This window comes from Molossus molossus, unplaced genomic scaffold, assembly GCF_014108415.1.
Source record: "Molossus molossus isolate mMolMol1 unplaced genomic scaffold, mMolMol1.p scaffold_m16_p_16, whole genome shotgun sequence".
In the NCBI taxonomy this organism is placed as follows: domain Eukaryota; kingdom Metazoa; phylum Chordata; class Mammalia; order Chiroptera; family Molossidae; genus Molossus; species Molossus molossus.
The window spans coordinates 43,144,134-43,171,063 of NW_023425351.1; the positions used below are offsets into that span (position 1 = coordinate 43,144,134).

At 36.2% G+C, this 26,930-nt stretch overlaps 1 protein-coding gene across 1 annotated transcript in view; it reads left to right on the forward strand.

Annotated features, from left to right (window-relative positions):
* The window catches only part of VPS13B (vacuolar protein sorting 13 homolog B), an 867,799-nt gene that overhangs the window by 619,429 nt on the left and 221,440 nt on the right, over positions 1-26,930 (forward strand). The window contains exon 35 of the mRNA XM_036263824.1: positions 5,182-5,319. Coding sequence (XP_036119717.1) covers positions 5,182-5,319 — 138 coding nt within the window. The remainder of the gene's footprint in view (positions 1-5,181; positions 5,320-26,930) is intronic.

Consider the following 26,930-nt stretch of genomic DNA (forward strand, 5'->3'; position numbering starts at 1 on the left):
AAGAGCTTCCTGTATTCAAATAAATAGGTGTTTGTGAAGTATGGAGAAGAACACGAGCAAAGTCTAAAGGAGCTTCCAGAGTGAAACCGCCGTCCTTATTTATATTACATTTGCAGGCTTTTTTTTTTAATCCTCACCTGAGGACATTTTTCCATTTTTTATTCAGATAGAGTGGGAGGGAGAGAGAGAGAGAAAGAAACATTGACGTGAAAGGGACACATCGAGTGGCTGCCACCTGCACAACCCCACCAGGGCCGGGGACAAACTGCAACTGAGGTATGTGCCCTTAGCGGAAACTGAACCCGGGTCTCTGAACCGCAGGCCGACGCTCTAACTGCTCTAACTGCTGAGCCAAACTTGCCAGGGCACATTCACTTTACCTGCTGCTTTCCCGGCTATATTGACCCTGAATAAGGTGTAATATGAACCATGTTTTCTAGATCTGATCATGGCATTCAGGAGAAGTTAAATTGAAGACAGTAAAGGAAGTCTAGAAATCATATCCCTCATTATGCACCCATTAGAGCATAGGGACTAAATAGTAACTTGCAAACCTGAGCTACTTCTCTGGGATTCTGACATTTCGTTCTGCTACTACCGCTGCTTCCTGTAACCAGGATGACTGTAGGAGTAGCCAAAGTTGATATGTTAGCCAAAACTGGGAGGGTAGCCACCAACCCTGTCACACATTCATTAGTCATCAACCATGCAACCTGGATGTCCCTAATTTCAGTTACTCTGTTCTATCAGCCCTGTAGTATAGCTGTACTTTAAAACTGGTTGTGTAGTAATTAAGCAATAATATCATTAAGCCATTAATATTTTGTTGAGTAATAGTCACTGGAATTTTAGCTTCCTTGGATACATTTTCTAGACTTTTACATTTTCTTTATTCCCATTCTGTTTCCTAACTGTTGCCAGTTTGTTTATTTTATGTCTAAGTCATATCCCCCTGTAATTGCCCTCATGCAGACTCCTAGGCTGGGTGCCAGATGGCCAGGTCCTCTAACTTCTACTAAAAGAGAGGCAACCTGCATAAGACCCATATCCCCTACTTGTAAAATGCTCACTCACATTATCAGGATTTGCTGTTCCCTGAGTCTGTGAAATCATATGGCTCTTATCCTTGTCAGTGTGATGAAGGTAGGACATCACATAACCTTTGAAGTGCTTTTTTCTCTCCCCTTTATATTAATTTTTATAAATGCTGTGTAGTCCTATTTTTTCAGCTCTGAATAAATTATAGGTTCATATATGTTCTTAGGATCATCCTAAAGATCATCATCCTACAGTACTTATAAAAAAGTGTGTGTGTATGCAGATAGGATTTTTATTTTTTAATTTATTAGATTTAGTGTCCTATTTCCTTATTTTGTTCACAAGACATTTTGAAGCTCTTCTATATCAGTGTATCAGAGTCACTTCCTTCTTTTTATTAACAGAATATTAAATATTCTTTAAAAATATTTTATTGGGCCCTGGCCGGTTTGGCTCAGCGGTTAGAGCGTTGGCCTGTGGTCTGGAGAGACCCAGGTTCGGTTACTGCTAAGGGCATGTACCTCGGTTGCAGTTTGTCCCTGGCCCTGATTGGGTTGTGCGGGCGGCGGCCACTCGATGTGTCCCTTTCACATCGATGTTTCTCTCTCTCTCTCTCCCTCCCACTCTATCTGAACAAAATATCAAAAAAATATATATATATTTTATCGGGATAACATTGAGTAATAAAATAATTTTCAAGTATACAATTCTATAATACATCATCTGTAAATTTCACTCAGTGCTCACCACCTAAAGTTTAGTCTCCTTCTTTCACCATGTAGTTGACCTCCTTTATTCCCTTCAACCTCCCTGTCCCCCTTCTCTAGTAACCACCATGCTGTTGTCTGTGTCTATGAGATTTTTTTGTTTGTTCATTTGTTGCTTTCTGTTTTGTATCTCACATATGAGTGAAATCATATGGCTCTTATCCTTGTCAGTGTGGTTTATTTCACTAAGCACGATACTCTCAAGATCTACCCATGTTGTCACAAAGGGCAATATTTTGTCTTTTCTTATGGCTGAGTAGTATTCCATTGTGTATATCTACCACATCTTCTTATCCCAATCATCCATCAAAGGACACTAGGTTGTTTGCATGTGTTGGACACTGTGAATGATGCCAACATAATATTCCATATAGTATTCAATAATTTATAGTCATAAATTATTTTACTATTTCTCTATGTAGTTTTATTTTCCCCATATTTTAAAAGTTCAAGTGATGCTATAGTCAACTTCTTATGAAGAGTTATCTATGTATTTTTAAGTATTTCTTCAAGATAGAGTTATAGCGTTCTACAGTTCATCTTTCTGATCACAAGGGCATGGATATTTAGAATTTTGGTACACTCTCATTCAGCCTTCTCCCCATCCAGGCAGATACACTGTATTTACACTCATCCACCAAACACAGGAGGATCCATTTCTGCTCCTTCTTCCCCACAAAAGATGTTATCAATCTTTTTGTCTTATGCTAATCTGATGAATGAAAAATTGTATTTCTTGTTTTAATTTGTGTATGTGCTTGATTAATAGTGAGGTTAGAAGATTTTTCCTATTTTTCATACAACAGTGCTTGCCAGAAAGATTAAATAGCTAAAAGTAAAAACATATCTTTAAAATATTCAAGAAACTATAGGAAAATATATAATCACCTAGGGATAAATTCATAAAATAAAATAGATTTTTGACCACATCTGTAAAAAAAGTTATGCATGCAATAAGCATCAGGATATAGTTAAAAGACAACTAACATTCCAAGAGGAAACATCCGCTACACATGGCAAACAAAATATTAATACCCACAATATATAAGGAGCTCCTACAAATTAGGGAGAAAAGGACCCGATAGAAAAATGAATAAATATTTTGTAGATGGGAAATCCTAAATGGTCAATAAATGAAAAGATACTTAACCTGCTGTGTTTTTTAAACTATTAACAATATAAAATGATTGTCCTATTATGTCAATATATATAGATTTTATTCTTTAAGTAAGTATATGGATTACCATTGTTTATATAACATTAATCTGTTGATGGACATCCAGGTTGTTTTCTACTTTTTGCTGTAATTAACAATTCTGCAATGAGTGTATGTGTGTGTGTTACATAGACATAGTCAATTTTTTTAGTTTTGGCCTATCTAATAGGTGAAAAATACTACTTATTTAAAAAAAAAAAAACACTTTTTCTTCAATTATTGCAAAGATTGAATATATTTTATTGTTTATATTTTTAAATGGTTATATGCTGTTTTTCTTTATTAATTGCATCTTACTAATTTTCTTCATTTAGTAATGGCTTATCTATTCTCTATCCATTTTTCTATTAATATCAGTACTGTTTATATGAACTCTCTAGATTAATGACATCCTATTCTCTCATACAGGTTTAGATATCTGATTCCTATAACTCATTTTATTTATCATCCTAAGTTTTACTTGCCAGTTTCTTACACATCATATTACTATTTCTACATCAGTTGAATTCGCCTCTGTTCCTTAGTTAGTTACTTACATTACTTATGTCTGTTTTTTATTTTTCCTGTTAGATTATTTTTCTCTCTCTAGATTGTATTTTCTTCAAAATAAAGAATTATGTCTTATATAGGTCTGGCACAGTACCACTTACTTTATAATAACAGCTTCTTGATGATGGCTACATGGGTAAGGCCCTGGAAGTAGACAATCAGGTCCTGGCGGGTACATAGTTCCTACAAACTGATTATAGATCCTCCCAACAATAGACATTTGACATCCTTTCACCAGACTTGACCATTATATTTAAAAGAGAGAATAGTATAATGTTACTATGTAATGGATCTACTATACATATTCTCACTGCTTTAAATTCACTGATCATATAAAAAGGGAAGAATGCACCAGTTTAGTGTTTGATCTTTACCACATAGATCTAACGTCACGATCAATTGCTTTCAGTATTTTCTTTGAAATCATATAAAGGTTCATGTGTGCCAAATTTCATAAGGATCACATGATAAGGTCAGGAAATACAAATTCCAAGGCAGAATTTATATGCCCAGTTCACATATGACAGTAATACTATATAACCATATGTTGAATATAATACACTGTATGTAAATGCTATTCTTGAAAGCAGTCCAATCAATAAAACCTAAAATAAATAACACTTTAATAACACATTTCAAATCAACTGAAAATGGAGTAGATGGACTCTATGGCAAGAACATCCCTATAAAATTGACATTCGGAGGCCATTAAAACACAGAGAGTAAAACAATCTTGAAACTAAAGAAAAACTGTGAATATTTAGACGTTTTTAAAAAGCTTACTATATTGTATGCCAAGACATAGCAGTTGTTTTTATTTAAAGAGCTATTTCAATAAAACTGGCTTGCTAAACATTAAAAAGAAAATTCCGTTGCCGTCCATTTGCTTAAAAAAATGCTTTTTAAAAATATATACAATATTAACCAGAAAAAAGTAAAATAATATGTGTGTGTGTGTGTGTGTGTGTGTGTGTGTAGTACTTAATAGAAAAAGTTAAACCAGAAAAAGTCCAGTTTTAGTTATAATTGGGACTATTAAAAGATTGACCAATTTTATCATTAAAGAAGGTTATGGGAAAGCTACTGAAGTTAACTTCAAAAGCTTAGCAGTAAAATGTGATTGTAATGTCAGTAACACTCTGAAACAGATCAAATAACCCTTAAGTAGTACTAATCCACTGCTTCTTTGAACATGTATATGCTTTTTTTAAGCTGAAAAGGTTGCACTTTTTCTTTAATTTGTTTCCAACATCCCGTTTTTTTAAAAAGAAATACAACTATTCAACTGTTAACGGTCAGCAGTTCAGAGTACAGAAACTGTACCTTCACTCAAAGATGGTATGAGTTAAGATTTGAAATGTCTTTTCCTTTGGGCCTGTTTCTGGAAAACATGGTTTTATCATTTCACTTTGTACAAAGAGAGCTTCTCTTTCTCCATGCAAATACTTGTGTTACAAATGAGTATACTATATGTATACAAATGAGTCAATGAAGGTTACATACGGTAATTAACTGGGTATTTTTTTTCTTGTTTATCAGCTGAAACTCTGGCACCAAAATGAAATGTTTGTGATGTAACTGACATTTTCAATTTCAATTTTGTCACTTCAGATCCTGGGAAGACTCTGCCTGAAGCCATTGATTACTGTACAGTTTGGCTGCAGACAGTGCCTGGAGAAATAGACAGCAAAAGTGGTATTCCACCTTCCTTTGTAATGCTACAAATTAAAGACTTTCTTAATGGACCAGGTAAGAAAGCCATAGTTTAAATGTACGTACTTTTTTTCATAAGAGTATTTGAACATGTACATAGGGTCTGTTAATAATCTTGATGTTTGTTGCCAAAAATAAATAGTTCATTTGTTTTTCAGAATTGTACTCTTCTCAGGTTGCCCTTTGTAGAGATCAAAAGGAAAATATTAATGTGCGTTAAAACTTACCTTTAGTCAGACAAAATGTAGTTAACAAGTAAAGAGTAATTGACTAGAAGTCGAAGTCCCAAGATTTTATTTCTATCTTTTCTGCTAGTGAACTGTGTGACCTTAAGCAGTTGATCTAATCTCCTGTGCCCCTTACCTATAAATGAAGAGAATGAAAGAGATGGATGGGTAGATTGATGGGTGGGTGGGTAGGTTTGTAGATGGATGGATGGATGGATGGATGGATGGATGAGATACATGATATACATACATAAGATAGTGTATACAAATAGATTTGGTCAGATACATAAATATACTTATTTCAAGTGCTTAGCAAAGTACTTGAAATACACTAAGGGCTTCAGTTTTAGATAGATAGATAGATAGATAGATAGATAGATAGATAGATAGATACAGATATCAAAGTATATTGAGTGCTTATTATATCCCAGCACTGTTTTACACACTCATGTAACCCAAGGAGTAGGCACTGTAATTATCCCTATTTTATGATAAGGAACAGTGATGTAAATTGCACATGATCATAGTGGCAGATGACCCATTGAAACCCAGGCCTTGATGCCCTCAAAGACCTAGATCACTTCTGTACTATACTAATTTTAGCATAACTAAAGTTTTTCCTTTCTTCCCCTTCTCCTCCTCTTTCTTTTTTCTGCCCTGTTTCTTATTCCTTCATCTTACGTTCTGCCTCCTCTTCTTTTTATTATTATTTCCTCACCTCAGTGAGATTTTAGCTATTTATTTAACAGAAAATACTCCATTTCAATTTTCCATTTGTTATTTTATACTTATAGTGCTTCACAACACATTAGTCCTCAAAAGAATATTAGTTTATTCATTAAGAATCTAAAACAATGATGTTACACCATCCTAAGATCCCTAGCAGTACTCTGAAAGGCGTGCATTTTGATGAGTGAAAAATATCGATATGTTTACCTAGTTAAGTATGTGTGCCGTGGAAGCTAAGGCACTTGGATCCACCAGAGGAGAGGGAGAAGGTGGCCTGTGACCACATCTGCAGTGAACAGAGCCAGGCGCAGGTCTTCTTAAGCATGTTTCTCTAGTGATGGGGATTTAAAAGAGTAGACACATGAAGAACTATTTCTAATTATTATAAGTATCTAGACATGGTTTTAGAGACTCAAGGGAAAGCTAGAAGATGATGTTGAAGGTTAAGGGAGTCATTAAAGTGGAAGAAGCCTTTGGGGTAAGGTAATGGATGGATTGGGAAGGGGGTGAATCCTAATACTTGGTTAGTGAGTGTGAAGTACCCTATTTCATTGAATCCAAGCCACCAGTTGTAGGAAAACACTTTTATATACCACTAAGAAAAAAAGAAAAAATATTTGCTGTTTTAACTATGATACATTTCTTTTTTATTATACTAGTTGCAAGGCACAGCTTGATTTAGCATTGTACGTGTGTACAAAATGGAACATGTTAGAATGGATGAAATAGAGTAAGATCATATGGTTAGTTAATGAAGAAATAACTGGGAGACTTGGGTTTGCCTCTTATTTATCTTTTTTAGTGTCAGATTTCTTTTGTTTGTAGACACAGTCTTTCACTCACTTTGGTTAAAGAGTTCTCTTCTAGTTTATATTTGATTGATTTCATTGATTTAAATAGGATCTGCAAATCAGTGGTAAATTGTTTACCATCTTTTCATGGCAATCAAATGAATTGAATGTTAAGAGAAATGTCAATGAATGAATCAAAAATTATATGTTTGTAATTCTAGAATTTAATATGACTGTGTAGTAGAAATGTGAACTTTAAAAATAGTTGCTTTATGTTTCTTAAATTTTTTTTTAAATTGGAAGTTACATATATGCCATTTCTAATCTTATGTTCATTCAATAATAGTGACAGTCTATCTGGAGATTAAAACTTTTAAATACATTAATTGAAATAGTTATTTTTTAGCAGTGCATTTGAAGCATCCTGGGGAGGTTGTTAAAATAAAAATGTGATTTAATAGTCCTAGAACGTAGAGATGAAATTCTACATTTCTAACAAGTTCCCAAATGAAGTGGGTGCTGTTGGTCTGCAGACTACACTTTTTAATACCAAGATTTTTTATAACTCATATACGAAAGAAAGAAAAATGTGTGTGTGTGTGTGTGTGTGTGTGTGTGTGTGTGTGTGAGAGAGAGAGAGATTTTTCTTAATATTGAGAGCCAAACTGCTGATATTGGGGGGCACAGCAGAGGGGAATGAAGAATGATTATTTTAAATGATACTTCTCTATGAAAAATTAAAAACAATATTCAGTGAATGGTTTAAGTTCTTCTTAATCTAAGAGTCCTGTTCTTTTAAGTCTCTTTTAATCAAGAGTATTTTTCTTTGTTTTTTAATTTATTTAAATTATTTATTTATTTTTTTTTTTATTTTTTTTTTGTTACAGATGTTTCTCCTTTTTTACCCCATTGACACCCTCCTCCCCATCCCCCCAACCCCATCCCCAGCTTTGTTGTCCATGTCCATTGGTTATGCACACATGCATATAAGTTCTGTGGTTTATCTCTTCCCACCCCCCGCCACTCCCTCTTCCGAGGGTTGTCAGTCTGTACCCTACTTCCGTGTTTCTGGGTCTACCCTATTCCTCAGACTGTTATATTCATTATATTCCATATATAAGTGAGATCATGTGTTATTTGTCTTTTTCTGCTTGTCTTGTTTCACTTAGGATAATACTTTCCAGGCCCCTCCATGTTGTCTCAAAGGTTAAGAGATCTTTCTTTCTTACAGCTGCATAGTACTCCATTGTGTATATGTACCACTGCTTTTTTATCCATTCGTCTACTGGTGGACACGGGCTGTTTCCAGATCTTAGCTATTGTAAATAGTGCTGCTGTGAACATGGGGGTACATGTATTCTTTCTGATTGGTGTTTAAGGCTTCTTAGGGTATATTCCTAGAAGTGGGATCACTGGGTCAAATGGAAGTTCAATTTTTAATTTTTTGAGGTAACACCATATTGTTTTCCACAGTGGCTGCACCAGTCTTCATTCCCACCAGCAGTGCACTAGAGTCCCCTTTTCTCCACACCCTTGCCAACACTTGTTTGATGATTTGTTGATGGTAGCCATTCTGACAGGTGTGAGGTAATACCTCATTGTTTTAATTTGCATCTCTCTGATGATTAGTGATGTTGAGAATTTCTTCATATGTCTCTTAGCCATTTGTATGTCCCGTTTGGAGAGGTGTCTATTCAGCTCCTCTGCCCATTTTTTAATTGGGTTCTTTGTCTTCCTTTTTGTTGAGTTGTATGAGTACTCTATATATTTTGAAAATTAACCCCTTATCAGATGTATCATTGGCAATGATGTTCTCCCATACAGTGGGTTGCCTTTCCATTTTGATGGTTGTTTCTTTTGCTGTGCAGAAACTTTTGAGTTTGATGTAGTCCCATGTGTTCATTTTCTCCTTTTTTTCTGTTGCCTTAGGTGATGTGTCAGTGAAAATTCTGCTGCGTATGATGTCTGAAATTTTGTTGCCTACGTTTTCTTCTAGAATTTTTATGGATTCACGGGTCACATTTAAGTTTTTTTATCCATTTTGAGTTTATTTTTGTGTATGGTGTAAGTTGATGGTCTAGTTACATTTTTTTTTTTTTTTTTGCATGTAGCTGTCCAATTTTCCCAACACCATTTATTAAAGAGGCTGTCTTTACTCCATTGTATGCTCTTGCCACCTTTGTCAAATATTAATTGAGCATATTGCCTTGGGTCCATTTCTGGGTTCTCTATTCTGTTCCACTGGTCTATAGGCCTGTTCTTGTGTCAGGCTGTTTTGATTACCGTCGCTTTGTAGTATAATCTAATATCTAGTATTGTGATTCCCACCTACTTTGTTCTTCTTTTTCAAAATTGCTGTGGCTATTTGGGGCCTTTTTTGGTTCCATATGAACTTTTGAAGTATTTGTTCTAGTTCTGTGAAATATGTCGTTGGTATTTTGATGGGGATTACATTGAATCTATAGATTGCTTTGGGTAATATGGACATTTTAATGATGTTAATTATTCCAATCCATGAACAAGGTATGTACTTCCACTTTTTTATATCTTCCTCTGTTTTTTTTTTTTTTTTCAATGTTCTGTAGTTTTCTATTTCTGCAAATAGGTCCTTTACTTCTTTGGTTAAGTTTATTCCTAGGTATCTTAATTTTTTTTGCCACGATGGTATGTGGTATTGTTTTTTCAGTTTCTCTTTCTGTGAGTTCATTATTGGTGTATAAGAATGCCGTTGATTTCTTGACATTAATTTTATATCCTGCTACTTTGCCAAATTCATTTATTAAGTCTAGTAGATTTTTGATGGAGTCTTTAGGGTTTTCTATGTATAATATCATGTCATCTGCAAATAATGTCAAGATTATTTTTCTTTCATAAATTATTTGAGGGAAGATTAGTTTGCATGACATATCAAGTGTACGGATTCCACTAAAACACTAATCTAACAAACTTGAACTGCCCCAGAATTTACTCTTAGACAAAAATGTCTTTACTGTAAACTGTCATTTAAAGTATATGTAAGGTCTGGCCAGTATGGCTCCAGTGGTTGAGCGTCGACCCATGTACCAAGAGGTCGCCAGTTCAATCAGGACATGTGCCCAGGTTGTGGGCCAAATCCCCAGTGGGGGGAATGCAGGAGGCAGCCATTCAATGATCTGTCTCATCAGTGTTTCTCTCTCTCTCTCCCTCTCACTTCCTCTCTCTCTGAAACCAATAAAAAAGGGGGGGAAAGTATATAGAAGTAGGTGTTATTCCATAGAATAATTATATTCTCTCACTACACAGCCAGATTGCCACTCTATATTAATTTAGAGATCAATAGGAATAATATGATATATTAAAGCATGTCTTGCCTTAGGAATGTATTATTTTATAGATTTTTGGCAACTCAAGAAAATTATATTTTTTTCAGATTTTAGGTAGTAGTATAATAAGAGGAATATTATTTATGCTGAGACAAGGGGAACAAACTTCAGCTTTATAATACTCCCCAATACTATTCTTTTTTTCTTGAAAAATAAAAAGAAAGGCCTTTTTTTAGTATTATAAATGCTTCTAGTTTTTATGCGGTATTATCATTAAGAATCATTTGCTACCATTAGTTTTTTATCTATATGCACATTATTAAGTATCATTCCCAAAGAATGTTTTCTGCTACACGTTTAAAAGAGTATATTTTTATTTATTTTTTTTCTTACTATTGAATTAAGGCTGCAGTAGCAATAAAAGTTATGACCCTGAAGAGTAGAGGAAATATTGATTATAACTACCTAACCTTAAATTTTCTTCATAAAGTTGCAAACTTAACAGCTTTGGAATTCAGCCTTTCGGATTTTTCAGAGATTATTTTATCTAAATAAAAAATGCTGCTGTTATTTGTCTTTGAAAAAATAATTCAAGTTTTTTAGTGTGTTCTTATTTCCTCTGTTCACTTGGAGTAAATGGTAGGTCCCAACTTCTACATCAAAAACCCCTTCAAAGCTCTCTCAACTCTCACCTCCTTCCTTCAGAGGCATTAATTGTACCCATTAGCAAGGTCAGTGGCTTGGAGAAACCTGGAAAACAGCAGCTACTAGAAACCCACTAGAATAATATCTCCAGCAGGTGATAGATTAGTTGGAACAAATTGGAACCATTGCAGTTCAGCAATCCTGGTTTCTTTCAAGCTGTTTTTAAAATGTCGTCATTTTAATACACAATCTAAGCCCTGAGGAACAGTCCACAGCAGGTTAATTTGAATCATATGATGTGTCACTGCCCTCAGCTGACATGAGCTCTATTCCATGTGTGAAGCCATAATAAATCCATTCCCAACCGAGGAAAATTCCCCATGAGAAGGTGAACTAATCCAGGCCTCACACTGGCATGCTAGCCCTCCATAATTGAAAGCAGGGCCACCTGTTCCCTGCACAGTTAGCCCATAGAGAAAAACTTAGCATTAGATCAGATACTTCTTATATTGAAAAATCATTCATACTTCTTGCAAATTCAGATTCAGCTGTGAACTACTTGGTATGACATCATACAGAAATGTAGCAATGTGCCCACTTGATCCCAGTTTAAAAGTTTTGTGAACCATAGGATTGCTCAAGTTTCGAATAAGACTTTTTTTCTTAATTTAATGAGAGCTGACATGTGAGAAGAAGAACTGGGAAGGGTGCAGATTTTTCTAATTAACCAGGGTAATTTGCAAAAACATTTGAGCTCCCTTGTATTTTTTTCATTGTTCCTTTGCAGGCATATTTTTTAACACTGTCACTGTAACCATAAAGTGACAACAAAGAAAAAATATGCCAAAATGGGGAACATTCCCATATCATTCATGTTTTATTATAATTAGCATACCACAATCTTCATACAGTTTAAGTAACATGATTATAGCAAACACAAAGTTATGAGTGTAATTTTACATTTATTTTAGTATACCTGATGTCTCTAGTTGAAACACATAGCTACTAATATTTTATTCTCTTAATAAAATGATTTCTTTATTCTTCATTAACCTGTTCATTAATATACTTTTGTAGTTTTCAATTTTTCAGATTTTATTCTAGCTTTGGATTGCTTTTATCTTGGTTTTGACTTTTGTTTAAAATTTTATTTGATTATTAATTGGTTGAGTCCTATTTTGAATACTGTTTTCTTAATATTTTATGGATTAATTTACTGTATCATAGGTTGAAATAAGTTTTACTTTAAAGAAATCTAAAAAATTCTAAATATCCCATTTCCACAGATATCTTTGATTTGAATAAAAATACATACTTAGCCCTGGCTGGGTTGCTAAGTTGGTTGGAGTGTCGTCCCATACACCAGAAGGTTGTGGGGTTGATTCCTGGTCTGGTTACATACCTAGGTTACAGGTTGAATCCCTGGTCAGGGCAAGTATGGGAAACAACCTATCGATTTTTCTCTCTCACATTGATGTGTGTCTGTCTCTCTCTTTCTAAAATCAATTTTTATAAAAACATATCCTCAGCTAAGGATTAAAAAAATATATTTTTAGTTATACATTTTTATTTTTATATTTATATAAAATATCCATATACTTAAATAATGTAAAATATTACTATAAAAACTTCTCAGATATATAACACACCATTCAAATAGGTTTATTTATTTTATTTTTTAAATATGTTTTATTAATTTTTTAGACAGGAAAGTGGAGAGAGAGAGAAACATCCATATAGAGAGACATCCATGAGCTGCCTCCTGCATGCCTCTACTAGGTATCGAGTCAGAAACCCAGGCATGTGCCCTGACCTGGAATGAACTGGGGCTGGGGAGAATGCTCAGTCCACTGAGCTGCACCAGCCGGGCCAAATGGGTTTATTTATATGAATATAAAGTAGAAATTTTACATTGTATACCCAAAATATGTGTATTTTTGAAATTTAATTTTTTGGGGTAAATTCTGCTTATATATTTGTTTATTCCTAAATTCATTACTCACTGGAGATTAATTCAGACATATCTTGAAGGTGACTGGTTCAGGTGTGAAGTAAGATACCTGAAAAAAATGACCCAAAAAGTCTCCTGACATTTTCCAGAGTGGTGAATGAAGAATAAGTAATAAGATTTTTAAACGCAAGAAGATTCAAAGTGGAAGAAAGCATCTTAAGATGCTAATTTAAATTTATTTTTCTTAATGTAGCCCTGATAGTTAACTCTTTGCCTCTTTCCTCTTTCCAGAAATAGGGCCAAGGAGTATAACCTAATCACTGGAGTCCTGTCTTTATCTTAATTCAATTTTACAGCCATACTAGCAGGCTATCTTCTACATTTAAGAAATGTAAACTAGCTAATAAAACTGTAAGAACCTTGACTTTTACATTTCCTGAGTTTTATGGGTTCCAATTTGCAGCGTCAGCATTACATTATTGTAGTTTATATTCCCCATGATTTATCAAAATGAAACAGTAAACTTAATGTCAGGATGTCAAATAGGGAATGTACCAAGAATTTTAAAATACAGGAAATCTTTTCATTATTTCAACTATAACTTGGATTTTGCAAAGAAATTAGAAAAATGGATGATTTTTAAGTAGTGATATATTTTTTAATCCTCACCAAAATAAATATTTTTTCATTTATATTCAGATAGAGTCAGAGGGAGGGAGAGAGAGAGAGCGAGAAAAACGTCCATGTAATAGAGACACATAGATTGGTTGCCTCCCACACAACCCCAACCAGGGTTGGGGATCGAACCACAATCAAGGTACATGCCCTTGGCCAGAATCAAACCCTCAACTCTTTGGTCCGAGGGCCAATGCTCTAACCGCTGAGCCAGATTGGCCAGGGCTTAAGTAACTGATTTTTAGTAAACATTTTTCTTTTATTCAGATAACAAACCGATTTTAATACCAAGTTTTCCACCATAGCATCAGTAAGCCATATTAATTACTTTCCAACACTGTAGAATGAAGGGACTGTAAATCTTTGAAGGTCTGGCTGACAGTGGTCACTCCAGGGGACTACACTTGGTTAAGTAATAGGACCCAAAGAATCCCAGAAGCTGTTTGTGGGGTGGTGAGACTGTAAGAAGCCAGCACAGGCCTCCTGCAGGGAAGTCAGTGGTGTGGCATTTATTTAGATTTTTTTATTTCTTTATGAACTTGGATTCTGTCTGAATTCTTTCCTCTACAGAAGAGAATGAGGGTAATCGGGGGATATCTTTTTAGAAACATGGAGTAGGCTAAGGTAGAAGAGAAAAAGAACATTTCCTGGCTTTTCCTAACTAACTTAGAAAGTTTGTAGACTGTGTGTTTGCACACAGCTCGTGTTCCCCCTAGCTCTCTAGCCCTCTGCCTTGCCAAGGACACAGTCCTGAGCCTTCTGTTCTTACCTCACTTAGTGCAAACAATAACCTCAGCTGTCTTTTATGCTAACAACTCCCAAATGCCTAGTTCTAGTTTTCACTTATTACTCAACTCCAGGACTATTCTTCCATCTGTCTAGTAGATATGTTTAGTCATTTAAAATACAACTTGTTTACATTAAATTAAATCATTTTTCTTCCCTCTCCTCATTCACTCCTTCCTTTAGTATAGTCTTCAAATTTCTTTTTTTTTTTTTTTTATCCTCACCCGAGGACATTTCTTCCATTTTCTGTTCAGATACAGCAGGAGGGAGAGAGAGGAAGAGAGAGAGAGAGAAACATCAATGTGAAGGGACACATCGAGTGGCTGCCACTTGCTAGACCAACCAGGGCCGGGGACAAACTGCAACCGAGGCACGTGCCCTTAGCGGGAACCGAACCCGGGTCTCTCTGTACCGCAGGCCGATGCTCCAACCGCTGAGCCAAACCGGCCAGGGCAAGTCTTCAAATTTCTTTACATAGAAACGTTATTCCATTCATATCCTCTCACAACTTTATTATCACCTTTGATTCATCCTTCTTTTTATTCCAAGTCCTTTTAGTTTTCCTTTTGAAATGGTACTCCATTGTGCCTGCTACCTTCCTGGTGTAGGTTTATGCCCTGATTACTTCCTCAGTCTGTTTATTGGCAGCCCTCACTTAAGATTCTCCTTTTAATCAATAATCCTGTCCCTGTGTCTTTGCTAGATTAACCTCCCCTGTCAAACTCATGAATCTTGACCACCCGTCCCTCAGTTCATCAATTCAAACCCTCCTCAGTCTTCAAGATTCTTTGTAGTCTGGTGTCACCTGGATAATCCAGGTTTACAGTCACTAAGAAAAGTATCTAAATAAAGTCATTTAACTTCTTTGAACCTCAGTATCTTCTTCGGTAACTTAGAGACTTGTTCTAAGATCCCTTCAAGTTCTGAAATGATGGGTGTAATTCCCAATGGAACTCTTCATTAACTTGCACAAGTATTTATGAGTAACTACAGTGTTCCAAATGTTGTTCTAAGCACTGGAGATGTAGTGGTGAGCAAAAGATAGATAGTTCCTTCTCTCAATAAATGCACACAATCTAATAGAAAAGACAGTTTGATTACCAAATAATCACATAAAGTAATATGTAATTATAAACTAACAAGTGTCATGAAGTTCTATGGATTCATAGAAAGTGGAGATTTAGGGAAACTTCTCTGAGTAACTGACATTTGAACTAAGTTCCACAGGATTAAAAGGAGAACCAAGGACATGGAGGGGTAGATGGATTTCTGGAAGAAGGTGCAAAAGACCCAGTGGGGAGACAGATCATGGATCATGGATCATGGATCATGGATCATGGAAAGAAGTGAATACAGGGCAAAGTGAGGGAAGAATGGGAAGAGTTGAGGCTGTAGGGAGAAGGAGAGGCCCAGCCTTGCTGGCCATAATAAAGGATTTTAGATTTTTCTCTTAAGAGCACTGGGGAACAATGAAAAGCCTCAAGTAGGACATGTATGTAGTGGGAGGTGTATGTATGTATGTATTGATATAGTTATGTTTACATTTTTAAAAGATGACTCTAGTTGCAGGGTGTGGAAGAAAAAAGAGGGGCTAAAGTAGATGCAAAAGACCAATTTGGAGAAAGCTGCAGTAATACTGATATGAGATAATGTAAGATGAATCTGGGAATGGTGGTAGAAATGGGGAAGCAAGAATCCACAGATGGTGGTCATGGAGTAGAGGGTATAGAAGGTAAGACTTAAGCATGACTTCTGGGTTTCTGACTGTTCTAACTGAATGGATGGTGCTATGAACTGAGTTGTGTCGCCATAAAATTCATATGTTGAAGCCCAGATCTCCAGTGTGATGGTATTTGAAGATGGGGCCCGTGGGAGATGAATTGGTTGTAGATGAGGTAATAAGGGTAGCCACTCATGATAGGGATAGTGTATTTATAAGAAGAAATACCAGAGGGCTTGCTTGTCTCTCTCTCCATCATGTGAGGACACAGTGAGAAGGCAGCCATCTGCAAGCCAGAAAGAAACCCTGCACCAGAAACCAACCATGTGGCGCCCTAATCTCAGAATTCTAGTCTCTAGAATTGTGAGAAAATGAATTTCTGTTGCGTAAGCTAGTCCATGGTATTCTGTTATGGCAGCCCCAGCTGATTAAGACAGGTGGTAATCCTATTTACTGACATTCCAAATAGTTGAAGAGACTATATTGTTATTGTTTTGTTTTGTTTTTACTTGTGCTTGTACTACATACAGACCCAGGGGAAAGCCCCAAGATTGAAAATCTACCTCTGTAAGCAGCAGGCAGGGAAAAACTGAAGAAAGAAGCTGTCTACTCCAATCTAGTAATTAATAGAGTTTATTAAGGGAAACTTACATACAAGGTATGTCTTTGGAGGCTGCAAGACAAAATGGATCCCCACACCACCACTTGGCAAACGCTGAATAATTATATCGGGTAAAGTGGGGGATGGTCATGGATACTAGTACATGAATGCTACCAGGTACAGGAAATTACTTGATATGCTTCACCAGGTCAGGATAACAACCTGTTCAGAAGCAAACACATAGCAGGAGGCAAGGGAGGGAAGATGATTTATATCAGAATGAGCATCAGCTACAGTTAGACAGTCTCTAAAGGGGGTTTGCAGAAAGCAGCCTGTTTTGGTCCAGGTCTGGCTCACAGAACAGAGAACAGTCACATCATGGAACAGTCTGTCCTCCACAATTTGTGAAAGTAGGGAAAGATCACAAAGCATTTGCCTTGGGTATGTGATATGTCTGGCTGTTGGACATACATATCTGGAGCTCACAAGAGACGCTGAGATCAATGATAAAGGACTAGATGTTTTGGAGTCTCTGGGTTAGATACTAATTCAAGCCATGTCATGGATGAGATTATTCAAGGAAAATATGGAGAGGAAGTAGAGAAAAGAGCCTAAGATTTTATCTTGAAGCTGTCCAATCAGTACTTACTAGCCAGGAGGAGGAGTAGCCTGGGGAGTAAACTGAGGGCTAAGAGCAAAATTTGGAGAGTCTTGTAATGTCAAAAGAAACCAAAGAAAAACAGTGTTTCAAAAAGGAAGAAGTACTCTGCTCTGGCCAGTGTGGCTCAGTTGGTTGGAGCATCATCTCGTACACCAAAAGGTGGCAGGTTCAACATATACCCACATTGAGGGTTCAATCCCCAGTTAGCGCGCATGCAGGAGGCAACCTATTGATGTTTCTCTATTGTTTCAATGTTTTGTTTTGTTTTTTTCTCTCTTTCTCCTTTCCTCTGTCTTAAAAAAATAAATAAATAAATAATTTTTAAAGGAAAAAGTACTTGACAATTTCAAGTAGTGACACAGAAATGAGAATATGAAAATAAATGATAGACCAATAGACATTGTGACTACCAATGTTTTTCCCCAGATTAACCTGGATGGACACCAGTCCAGAATGCATTGCGTAAGCAGCGGGGGGAAATTGAAGCAGAGTATAAGTAGCTCTTCCAAGGAGTTTGGCTGTGAAACGTAGTAAGGGTAATATATGAAGGAGCATTTGGGATCAGGGTTTGGGGGCTTTATTTTTATGATGAAAGAGACTTGGGTTTTCTCATGTTTAAATATCAGCAAGAGGAATTCAGTTGAGACAAGAGTTGGATAAACTAAAAAGATAAAGGTGGGTTCCTTAGAAAGAGGGAAGGAGAAGAATCCAATACGCATGCGAAGGAACAAGTTTTAGATTAGAAAAGCATAAAAAATTAAGGAAGAAAAGGAAAATGGCATATACATGATAGTATTTTCAGTTTGGTAGCAAGTAATTGAGAGAACTTTAATGGTTTTAACTTTCTACTTGAATCTAGAAGGAAGGTCACTTAGCTGAAGTTGAAGAGGGATGAGAGGAATTTGATGGTTTGTGGAGGCAATTGGTTTGAAATCATCTCACTTCTTTATATGCCATACTCATTTATCTTTTTAGAACTTTTTATCATGTAAATTTTCAAATATATAGTTATAGAGTAGACTGAATAGTTATAGGATCTCCTGCTTATACAATTGTCAGCTTATGACTAATATTGTTTCTTATATACCCCTGTCCACCTCCTCACCTGTGTTATTTTGAAAGAAATCCCATGCATCATATCATCTGTAGTATATATATATATATATATATGTATATATATATATATACTTTTGAAAGTAGGAGGAACTTTGAAAAACATAACCATAACACTGTTATTAAGCCTAAAGATAATAAATCTTCAGTATCATCAAACATCAAGTCATTGTTCAAAGTTCCAGTTATTTCATAAATATCACAATGTGTATAGCTAAATATAAATATGTATATATATTTGTAACCAGGAGCCAGATAAGGTCTATGTATCGCTCTTGGTTTATATGTCTTTCAAGTTTTCTTTTATCAATAGATTTCCCCCTCTGTCTTTTTTCATCTCTTGCAGTTTATACATTTATGGAACCACATCATTTGTCCTGCAGAGTTTGTCATAGTTTGGATTTTGTCTGTGCCCCTGTCTTCTGTATTTTGTATATGAAAATTGGTAGTTAGATTAATCTGATTCAGGTATTTTTTCTTCTTTTAGCAAGAATGTTTTATAAAAGGGCTTGTCTTGTGTCATCAGGAGGCATATAATGTCTGAAGGTCTCTTTTTGTGATGTTAACAGCCATTGGTGCTCAATGACTAAATTCATGGGAAGTTGCCAAGGGAGATGTTTTAAATGTAGCATTCCTTTTTCATATGTTAGCTGGAATACTTCTTTAATGACAAGCATTCAGTCATCTATTCAGTAATATTGTTCATCTATGAAAAGTAAAATTAATACTTACCTCTTTTCCTTTATTTGCCATTTTCAAAAATGAGTTTCTAGATAGGAAAGATATTTTTCACAATGTATATCAAATTATCACAATGTACCTTTTAAATTGTTATTTGTCAGTTATAACTCATAAAGCAGGAAAAAAATTTATTGGTTTTTTAGCATATTTCATAGGTGGCCAATTAGTTGTTGTTTCTTATTATTATGAACTCATTATTTTTCATGATGCTCCAATTTTCTCTTCATTGGCACTGGGAGCTTCTGTAAATTGGCTTTTCTATGTTTTTTATCTTTCCTCGGTCTGGAATCCTTGCTTCCTTAGCTCAAAACAACATTAGGCCATTCCCAAACATCATATCTGCTGTCTCTAAGGAGGAGTATATGCCATCATTAAGAATAGGGGAAAAAAGGGGGATGGAATAGGCCCCCCAAAAGCTGCCAGAATTACTGGAGCAATGGAACGTACTTAACCTTCTATGATGAGTATTTATAGGGATAGAAGCTCATTTAGATGAGTTCATTTCAATAAATTCATTTTAGAAAACCAGTACAATTACCCTAAAATCAGAACTTTTATGTTGTAAATTGGGGACAGGAGCAATACAGTGACAATAAGTCCATGCTTTATCGTAGAAATATGTGCATGAGTAATTATGCTACTAGTGGTGATGCCCAAATTCCAGTGATAAGCACCATGAACGGTGTCTGTCCATGCCTCTGAGCCTCCTCATCACCACCTGGGACAGCTTATACCAGTTCCACTTGGTAGACCATTGTTCATTGAAAAACTCATATCTGCCACCATTGATGTCTTTATGCTTCATACCTTCAATGAAAACAGATTGAACTCATTGTCTTGGGCAGCTTTCTAGGTTGTCTAGCTCTCACACCTGTGAATACTAATTCTCTGCCTACCCTTACCACAATGAACGCCTTTACTTGGACACTATAACAAAAATCTGAGTATGAATAGCTGAATAAAGAGAAAACATGTACTATGACCTAATAATATAATACATTTTTATTGGAATTATTATAGTGCATAAAGTCAGTCTTGATTATAGACTTGTTCTATGTTTTACATTTACCCCTCTAAATGGAGGGGGGGGTGTGGAATGGAAATCATCATTCCTGTGTCTACATAGCCACGCATGTAGCAGTGACTGTTTTCCTAGCAAGCCTTGCTTGTCTAAAAATTTTTGTCTCTTGCAAATAAAATTCCAAAGGAAGAAGTACTTAACAAAGAAGTTTTCTTTTATAAATGTTATGATTTGGGTATAACAAGCCATATTGAATCCATTGGGTTTTTGGTAATAGATTTAAAATACATCATAAATGTAAGTAATATGATGACTAATGGGTCAAGTAAAGTTGGAACATTTTAAATGAGAAAATAGCTGGAACAGTTTTCAGGAAACTTTTCCAGTTGATGTTTGGTCCCCCACAAGGTGTACATTAACATAAACTTAGGGGAATCACCTCTGGGGCTTGAATTCCCTCTCCGATTTCATTATTACAATATGATTCTTTCCTTTCACTATTAAGTCATCTCCTATGGTGATGGGAGCATAAAATAAGTGTAATTTATTTGTATTTGTCTAATCTCCTTTAAACTCAATAGTCATTCCATCATTCCGTTGTCTGGTAGCTGTTCAGAAAGTTTTGAAAGGCAATTAGAATCTAATAATTGACAGGCATGGGTTTACTGGGGAACTTAAAGATACAGAATGTGCTGTGGAGACAGTGAGAAATTAGATCTGTAGAGAAATAGGTGACTCAGCTGGGAGACTATTACTGCATATTCTTACTTTTTAAACTTTAATAATCCATTTATTAAAGTTCAGTGAGGATTATGAAAAAATTCAAAATCAATTAACACAAGAATTTGATAATAATTTGAATAAAGTCCACATTAACAATCTGTGTCTGGTTCTTTGTCCAGTTATATATCCAGTTCTTATAAAACAGCTCCCACTGTTGAATAACACTCTTCCAGTGCATTTCTTTAATGTTTTTATTTTAATAATGGGGTTAATGTTTTTAATGAAGTTTTAAAATTAAATTTATTGGGGTAACATTGGTTAATAACATAGAAGTTTCAGATACATAATTCTGTAATACATCATCTGTATATTCTATTGTGTGCTCCCCAAACAAAATCTAGTTTCCTTGCCCTGGCCGGTTTGGCTCAGCGGTTAGAGCGTCAGCCTGCGGTCCTGAGAGACCCGGGTTCAGTTTCCGCTAAGGGCGCATACCTCGGTTGCAGTTTGTCCCCGGCCCTGGTAGGTCGTGCGGGTGGCGGCCGCTCAGTGTGTTCCTTTCACGTCGATGTTTCTCTCTATATATCTGTTCCTCTCTCTCCCTCCCACTCTACCTGAACAAAAAATGGAAAAATGTCCTCGGGTGAGGATAAAAAAACAAAACAAAAAAAAACAAAAAACAAAATCTAGTTTCCTTCATCACCATATATTTAATCCCCTTTACTCTTTTCACCCTCTCCCCTGCCCCTCTGGCAACCACCGTTGTGTTGTCTGTGTCTATGAGTTTTTTGTTGTTTTTGTTGTTCATTTGTTGTTTTCCGTTTTATATTCCACATGAATGAAATCATATGGTTCTTGTCCTTTTTTTTCTGACTTATTTTACTTGGCATGAAACTCTCAAGGTCCATTCATGTTGTTGCAAATGACAATAGTTAATCCTTTTTTATGGCTGAGTTGTACACCATTGTATATATGTACCACATCTTCTTTATCCAATCATTGGTCAAAGAATACTTAAGCTGTTTCCATGTCTTATCTATTGTGAATAATGCTGCAGTGAACATAAGAGTATATATAGCTTTATAAATAAATGCTTTCAAAATTTTGGGGTAGATAACCAGAAGTGGAATTGCTGGGTCATGTGGCAGCTCTATTCTTACATTTTTGAGGACCCTCCATACTATTTTCCATAGAGGCTGCACCAGTTTACATTTCCACCAGCAGTTTATGATGGTTCCCTTTTTTCTACATCCTCTCTAAGACTTGTTATTTCTTTTCTTATAGATGATAATAGCTATTCTAACAGGTCTGAGGTGATATCTTGTTGTGGTTTTGATTAGCATTTCTCTTACAGCTAGTGAAATTGAGCATCTCTTCATATGTCTATTGGCCATCTATATGTCTCCTTGGGGAAAGCATCTGTTCAGGCTCTGCCCATTTTTTTTGTTTTTTTGTTTTTTTGTTAATCTTCACCTAAGGATATTTTTCCATTGAATTTTAGACAGAGTGGAAGGAAAGGAGGAAGAGAGAGAGAAACATCAATGTGAGAGAGACACATCGATTGGTTGCCTCCCACATGACTCAGACCAGGGTTGGAGATTGAACCTCCAACCCAGGAATGTGCCCATGACCTGAATCGAACCTATGACCCTTCAGTCTGAGGGTCGACACTCTAACTGCTGAGCCAAACCGGCCAGGGCCAATTTTTTAATTGGATTGTTTTGTTGTTGTTGAGTTGTATAAGTTCTTTATCGTTTGCTAATATCTTCTCCCATTTGGTTGGTTGCCTTTTTGTTTTGTTGATGGTATCTTTTGCTGTGCACAACTTTTCATCATTTTTTTTTTTAAAGCTCAGATATGAAGCTTCATTTCATATATATGTGAGTTCTCTTAATTAATTAATTAATTTATTTATTTATTTTTTACTTTAGAGAAGAAGGGAAGGAGAGAGAGAAATAGAAACATCAGTGAGAGAGAAACATTGATCATCTGCCTCCTGCATGCCCCCTATTGGAGATCTAGCCCACAACCCAGTCATCAAACCTGGGGATCAAACCGGCAACCTTCTGGTACACAGGACCACATTCAATCCACTGAGCCACACTGGCCAGGCAGTTTTCAAAGTATAAATGAAGACCAAAAACTATATTGCTCAATTTTTACTAATATTTTTTATGCTTAGGAATGTTAAACTTTGTTGTATAATTTTTCCCATTTGTAAAAAATAATCTTACTATAATTATTGGACTGAAAATATTTACAAAAAAGCACTAATATTCCACCAAAATAAATAAATAAATAAATAAATAAGTGGCTAGTTCAAGGATTTGAAAATCTAGAGACAATGTATAATAAAAGCAGTATAAATTTATTGAATTATTAAACATGACAGTGACTTCATGATTTTAGCTGAAGGATTCACACGTGTTGATTGCCTTTATACCACTGTAAAGGGAGCTGTTTCATTTGTGGTGCTTCTCTTTCTGGTCCATGCTTCCTGTTTCCTGGTGGAGCTATACTGGTGAAAGGAATATCTAATATTGCAGCGTAACCTCATTTCAGCTCTGCTTTTTAGGCTGTTGGCCTATATACTGTCCAACTTGCCCAAATGGTACTGCCCCAGCCCCAGTGTTTATACGTGGAACAGGATGTGTTTTGCAAGAAATATGGTTCCACACTCTAGCTATAGTGGGGTGAGGTGAGGGACTCTCTGGTCTACTAGAGGTCACCATGCACAAAGATTGCACTGTACACAAACAAACATACAAAAAACATTTAAAAGGTAAATTATTTAAATGCTCTAAATATCTGTTTGTTTCTTATAAAAAGTTAACATAATACCTCTTTTGTGCCATGTATACAGCTGAACTAGACTTTTGAACTTTAAAAACTCATCAGGTGCTGCTCAGTAATTGAGAGATTGCATTTGTAATCCTAGGTTTCAGTTCATCCAAAGAATGAAGTTTTGATGCACATGTAACAGTTTTGACTGCACCCCACAGGAAAGATGGATCAAGTGACCAAAGGTTCCAAACAAAAAGTCCTCCTTTACCAATCCACTGGTTTGAGAAAGGGTCATCCAGAAACCAGCAACACACAAAGTTAAAATTCACTTTTCAAATTAATGAAACAAAAGAAATCTATAAGAAACTTAAATAATTAAACTTTCCAATGATTTTAAAAATAATTATATAGCAATTATACTTCTGAAGTTATTAAAGTTTTATTTTTTCTTTTCTTTTATTTTTTTAAATCTTTATTGTTGAATGTATTACAGATGTTCCTCATTTTTCCCCCATTAACACCCTCCTCCCCACTCCCGCCCCCTCCCGCCTTTTCCCACACTATTGTCTGTGTCCATTGGTTATGCATATAAGTTCTTTGGTTTATTTCTTCCCACCTCCCAACCCCTTTCCCTTTGAGGTTTTTCAGTCTAGCAATGAATTTGTACTTATTAATTCCTTCACCTTTTTCACCCATTCCCCTAACCCCCCTCCCATCTGGTAACCAACAAAATGTTCTCTGTATCTATGAGAATGTTTCTGTTCTGCCTGTTCATTTTGTTTGTAGATACTATTGTCGATCGATACGTATTCATTGCCATTTTGTTTGTTCATATATTTTATCTTTTTCTTCAAAAAGACCCTTCAACATTTCATATAATAACGGTTTGGTGGTGATGAACTCCTTTAACTTTTTCTTGTCTGGGAAAGTTTTTGTATGTCCATCGATTCTAAATGAGAGCTTTGCAGGATAGAGTAATTTTGGTTGTAGGTTCTTGCTTTACATCACTCTGAATATTTCTTGCCACTCCCTTCTGGCCTGCAAAGTTGCTTTTGAGAAATCAGCTGACAGCCTTATGGGAACTCTCTTGTAGGTGACTAACTGCTTTTCTCTTGCTGCTTTTAAGATTCTTTGTCTTGAACCTTTTGCATTTTGATGATGATGTGTCTTGGTGTGAACCTTTTGGGGTTCATCTTATTTGAGACTCTCTCTGCTTCCTGGACTTGTATGTCTGTTTCCTTTACCAAGTTAGGAAAGTTTTCTGCCATTATTGTTTCAAACAGGTTTTCGATTTCTTGTTCTCACTCTTCTCCTTCTGGCACCCCCAAGATGCGAATGTTGGCACGCTTGAAGTTGTCCCAGAGGCTCCTTACACTATCCTCATTTTTTTGGATTCTTTTTTCTTTTTGTTGTTCTGATTGGGTGTTTTTTGCTTCCTTATAGTCCAAATCGATGGTTTGCTTCTTGGATTTACGTACTCTACTATTGAATCTGTGTAAATTATTCTTTATTTCAATTAATGCCTCCTTCATTTCTGATTGTGCATCCATCATTTATGACTGGTCCTTTTTTATGCTCTTAGGCCCTCACTAAATTCACTGAGGTTCTCACTAAGTTCATTGAGCATCCTTATAAGCAGTATTTTAAACTCAGCATCTGTTAGGTTGCTTATCTCCATTTCACTTAGTTCTTTTCTTGGGGTTTTGTTCTGTTCTTTCATTTGGGACCTGTTTCTTTGTCTCCTCGTTTTGGCTGCCTCCCTGTGTTTGTTTCTGGGTATTAATGAGAGGTATGGGGCTAGCTGAGACCAGATGCTGCTTGTTTGAAAGAATTTAGGAAAACCTGAAGCAGGATCCAAGACAGGCCAATCCTATAGTTAAGCAACTGGCAACAGCTTGGGTGGGCCTGAAAGTTGAGTGGGGCGGGGCCTCAGGGAATCACCAGGGTGGAGCTACCAGTGTGAACCAGGTTGCTGGAGTCCCACATATGGCGGCTGTCTGCCGCCCCAGGGAAGGGCTCACCAAAGGAACAAAGGCCTCTGACAGCACGTGTGTCTAGGAGAAAGCCCCCTCTCCAGCCCTTGCTCCAGTGCCAAACAGCTCAGTTCTTCCCTGTATGTCTCTGGTGCCCCTCAAGCTGCCTCTCCTCAAGCTTAGAGGGAGAGAGTCCGATAAGTTTGTGCGCGGGCCCTTTAAGGAGCTGCCTGGGGCTCCAGCCACTTCAGCTTCCCTGAGCCTCAGTTCCCACTGGTTTCTCCAGCCAGAAGTTATGGGGATTCTCTTCCTGGCACTGGAACCCTGAGCAGGGCATCTGGTGTGGGACGGGGACCCCTTAGTCCTCAGGGAGGACCTTCCCAGCTGAGGTTTCCTCCTGATTTTTATCCGCCACACTTGGGTGTGGGACCAGCCTGTCACACCTCCACCCCTCCTACCAGTCTCGATGTGGCTGCTGCTTTAACTCTGTAGCTGTAGGACTTCCATTCAGCTTGATTTCAGGCGGTTTTGAATGATGGTTGTTCTGGAGGCTAGTTGTAACTTTGATGTGGTTGTGGGAGGACACATATTGCGTTTACCTAAGCTACCATCTTGACTGGAAGTCTGAATTCATTAAAGTTTTAAATCACACTGAGACTTTGAGACAAACTTTATGATAGAGATCCAAGATATTGCTTCAGATTGTCTTATTCCTAAAGTGTGTTGAGTCCTGGTTAAGTGTTACATATAAACTTATGACCTAATGCAGATTCATGACTCATAAAGATAGAACAAGACAAGGCAGCTATATGTAATTCATTATGTATTGGCCATCGCTGTTTTGAGATACTAGACTTGTACTGAATAAATACTGTGGGCTGTCCTTGATGCTTCTTTGGGAAATGGATCTTTCTGATTTCAGACCATTCAAAGAAGTTATATTTGGTAAAATATGTAATTCAAATAAATTCATACTTGAAGTTCACCAATCTAGATTATTGGTGAATGTACTAGATTTTAGTATATTTCCCCCCTGAATTATAACCATTTGAACTCTACTGATAAAAAGGAACCTTCTTTTCAAATTTGTTTTGTAATACAAACCAAATAATATGAATGAATATATTCTTTCTCATAATTAAATTATTTTAGATGACGCTAGAGTGACCTGTGCTTTTGAGTTTTACTGGCTTAACAGACTCTAGTC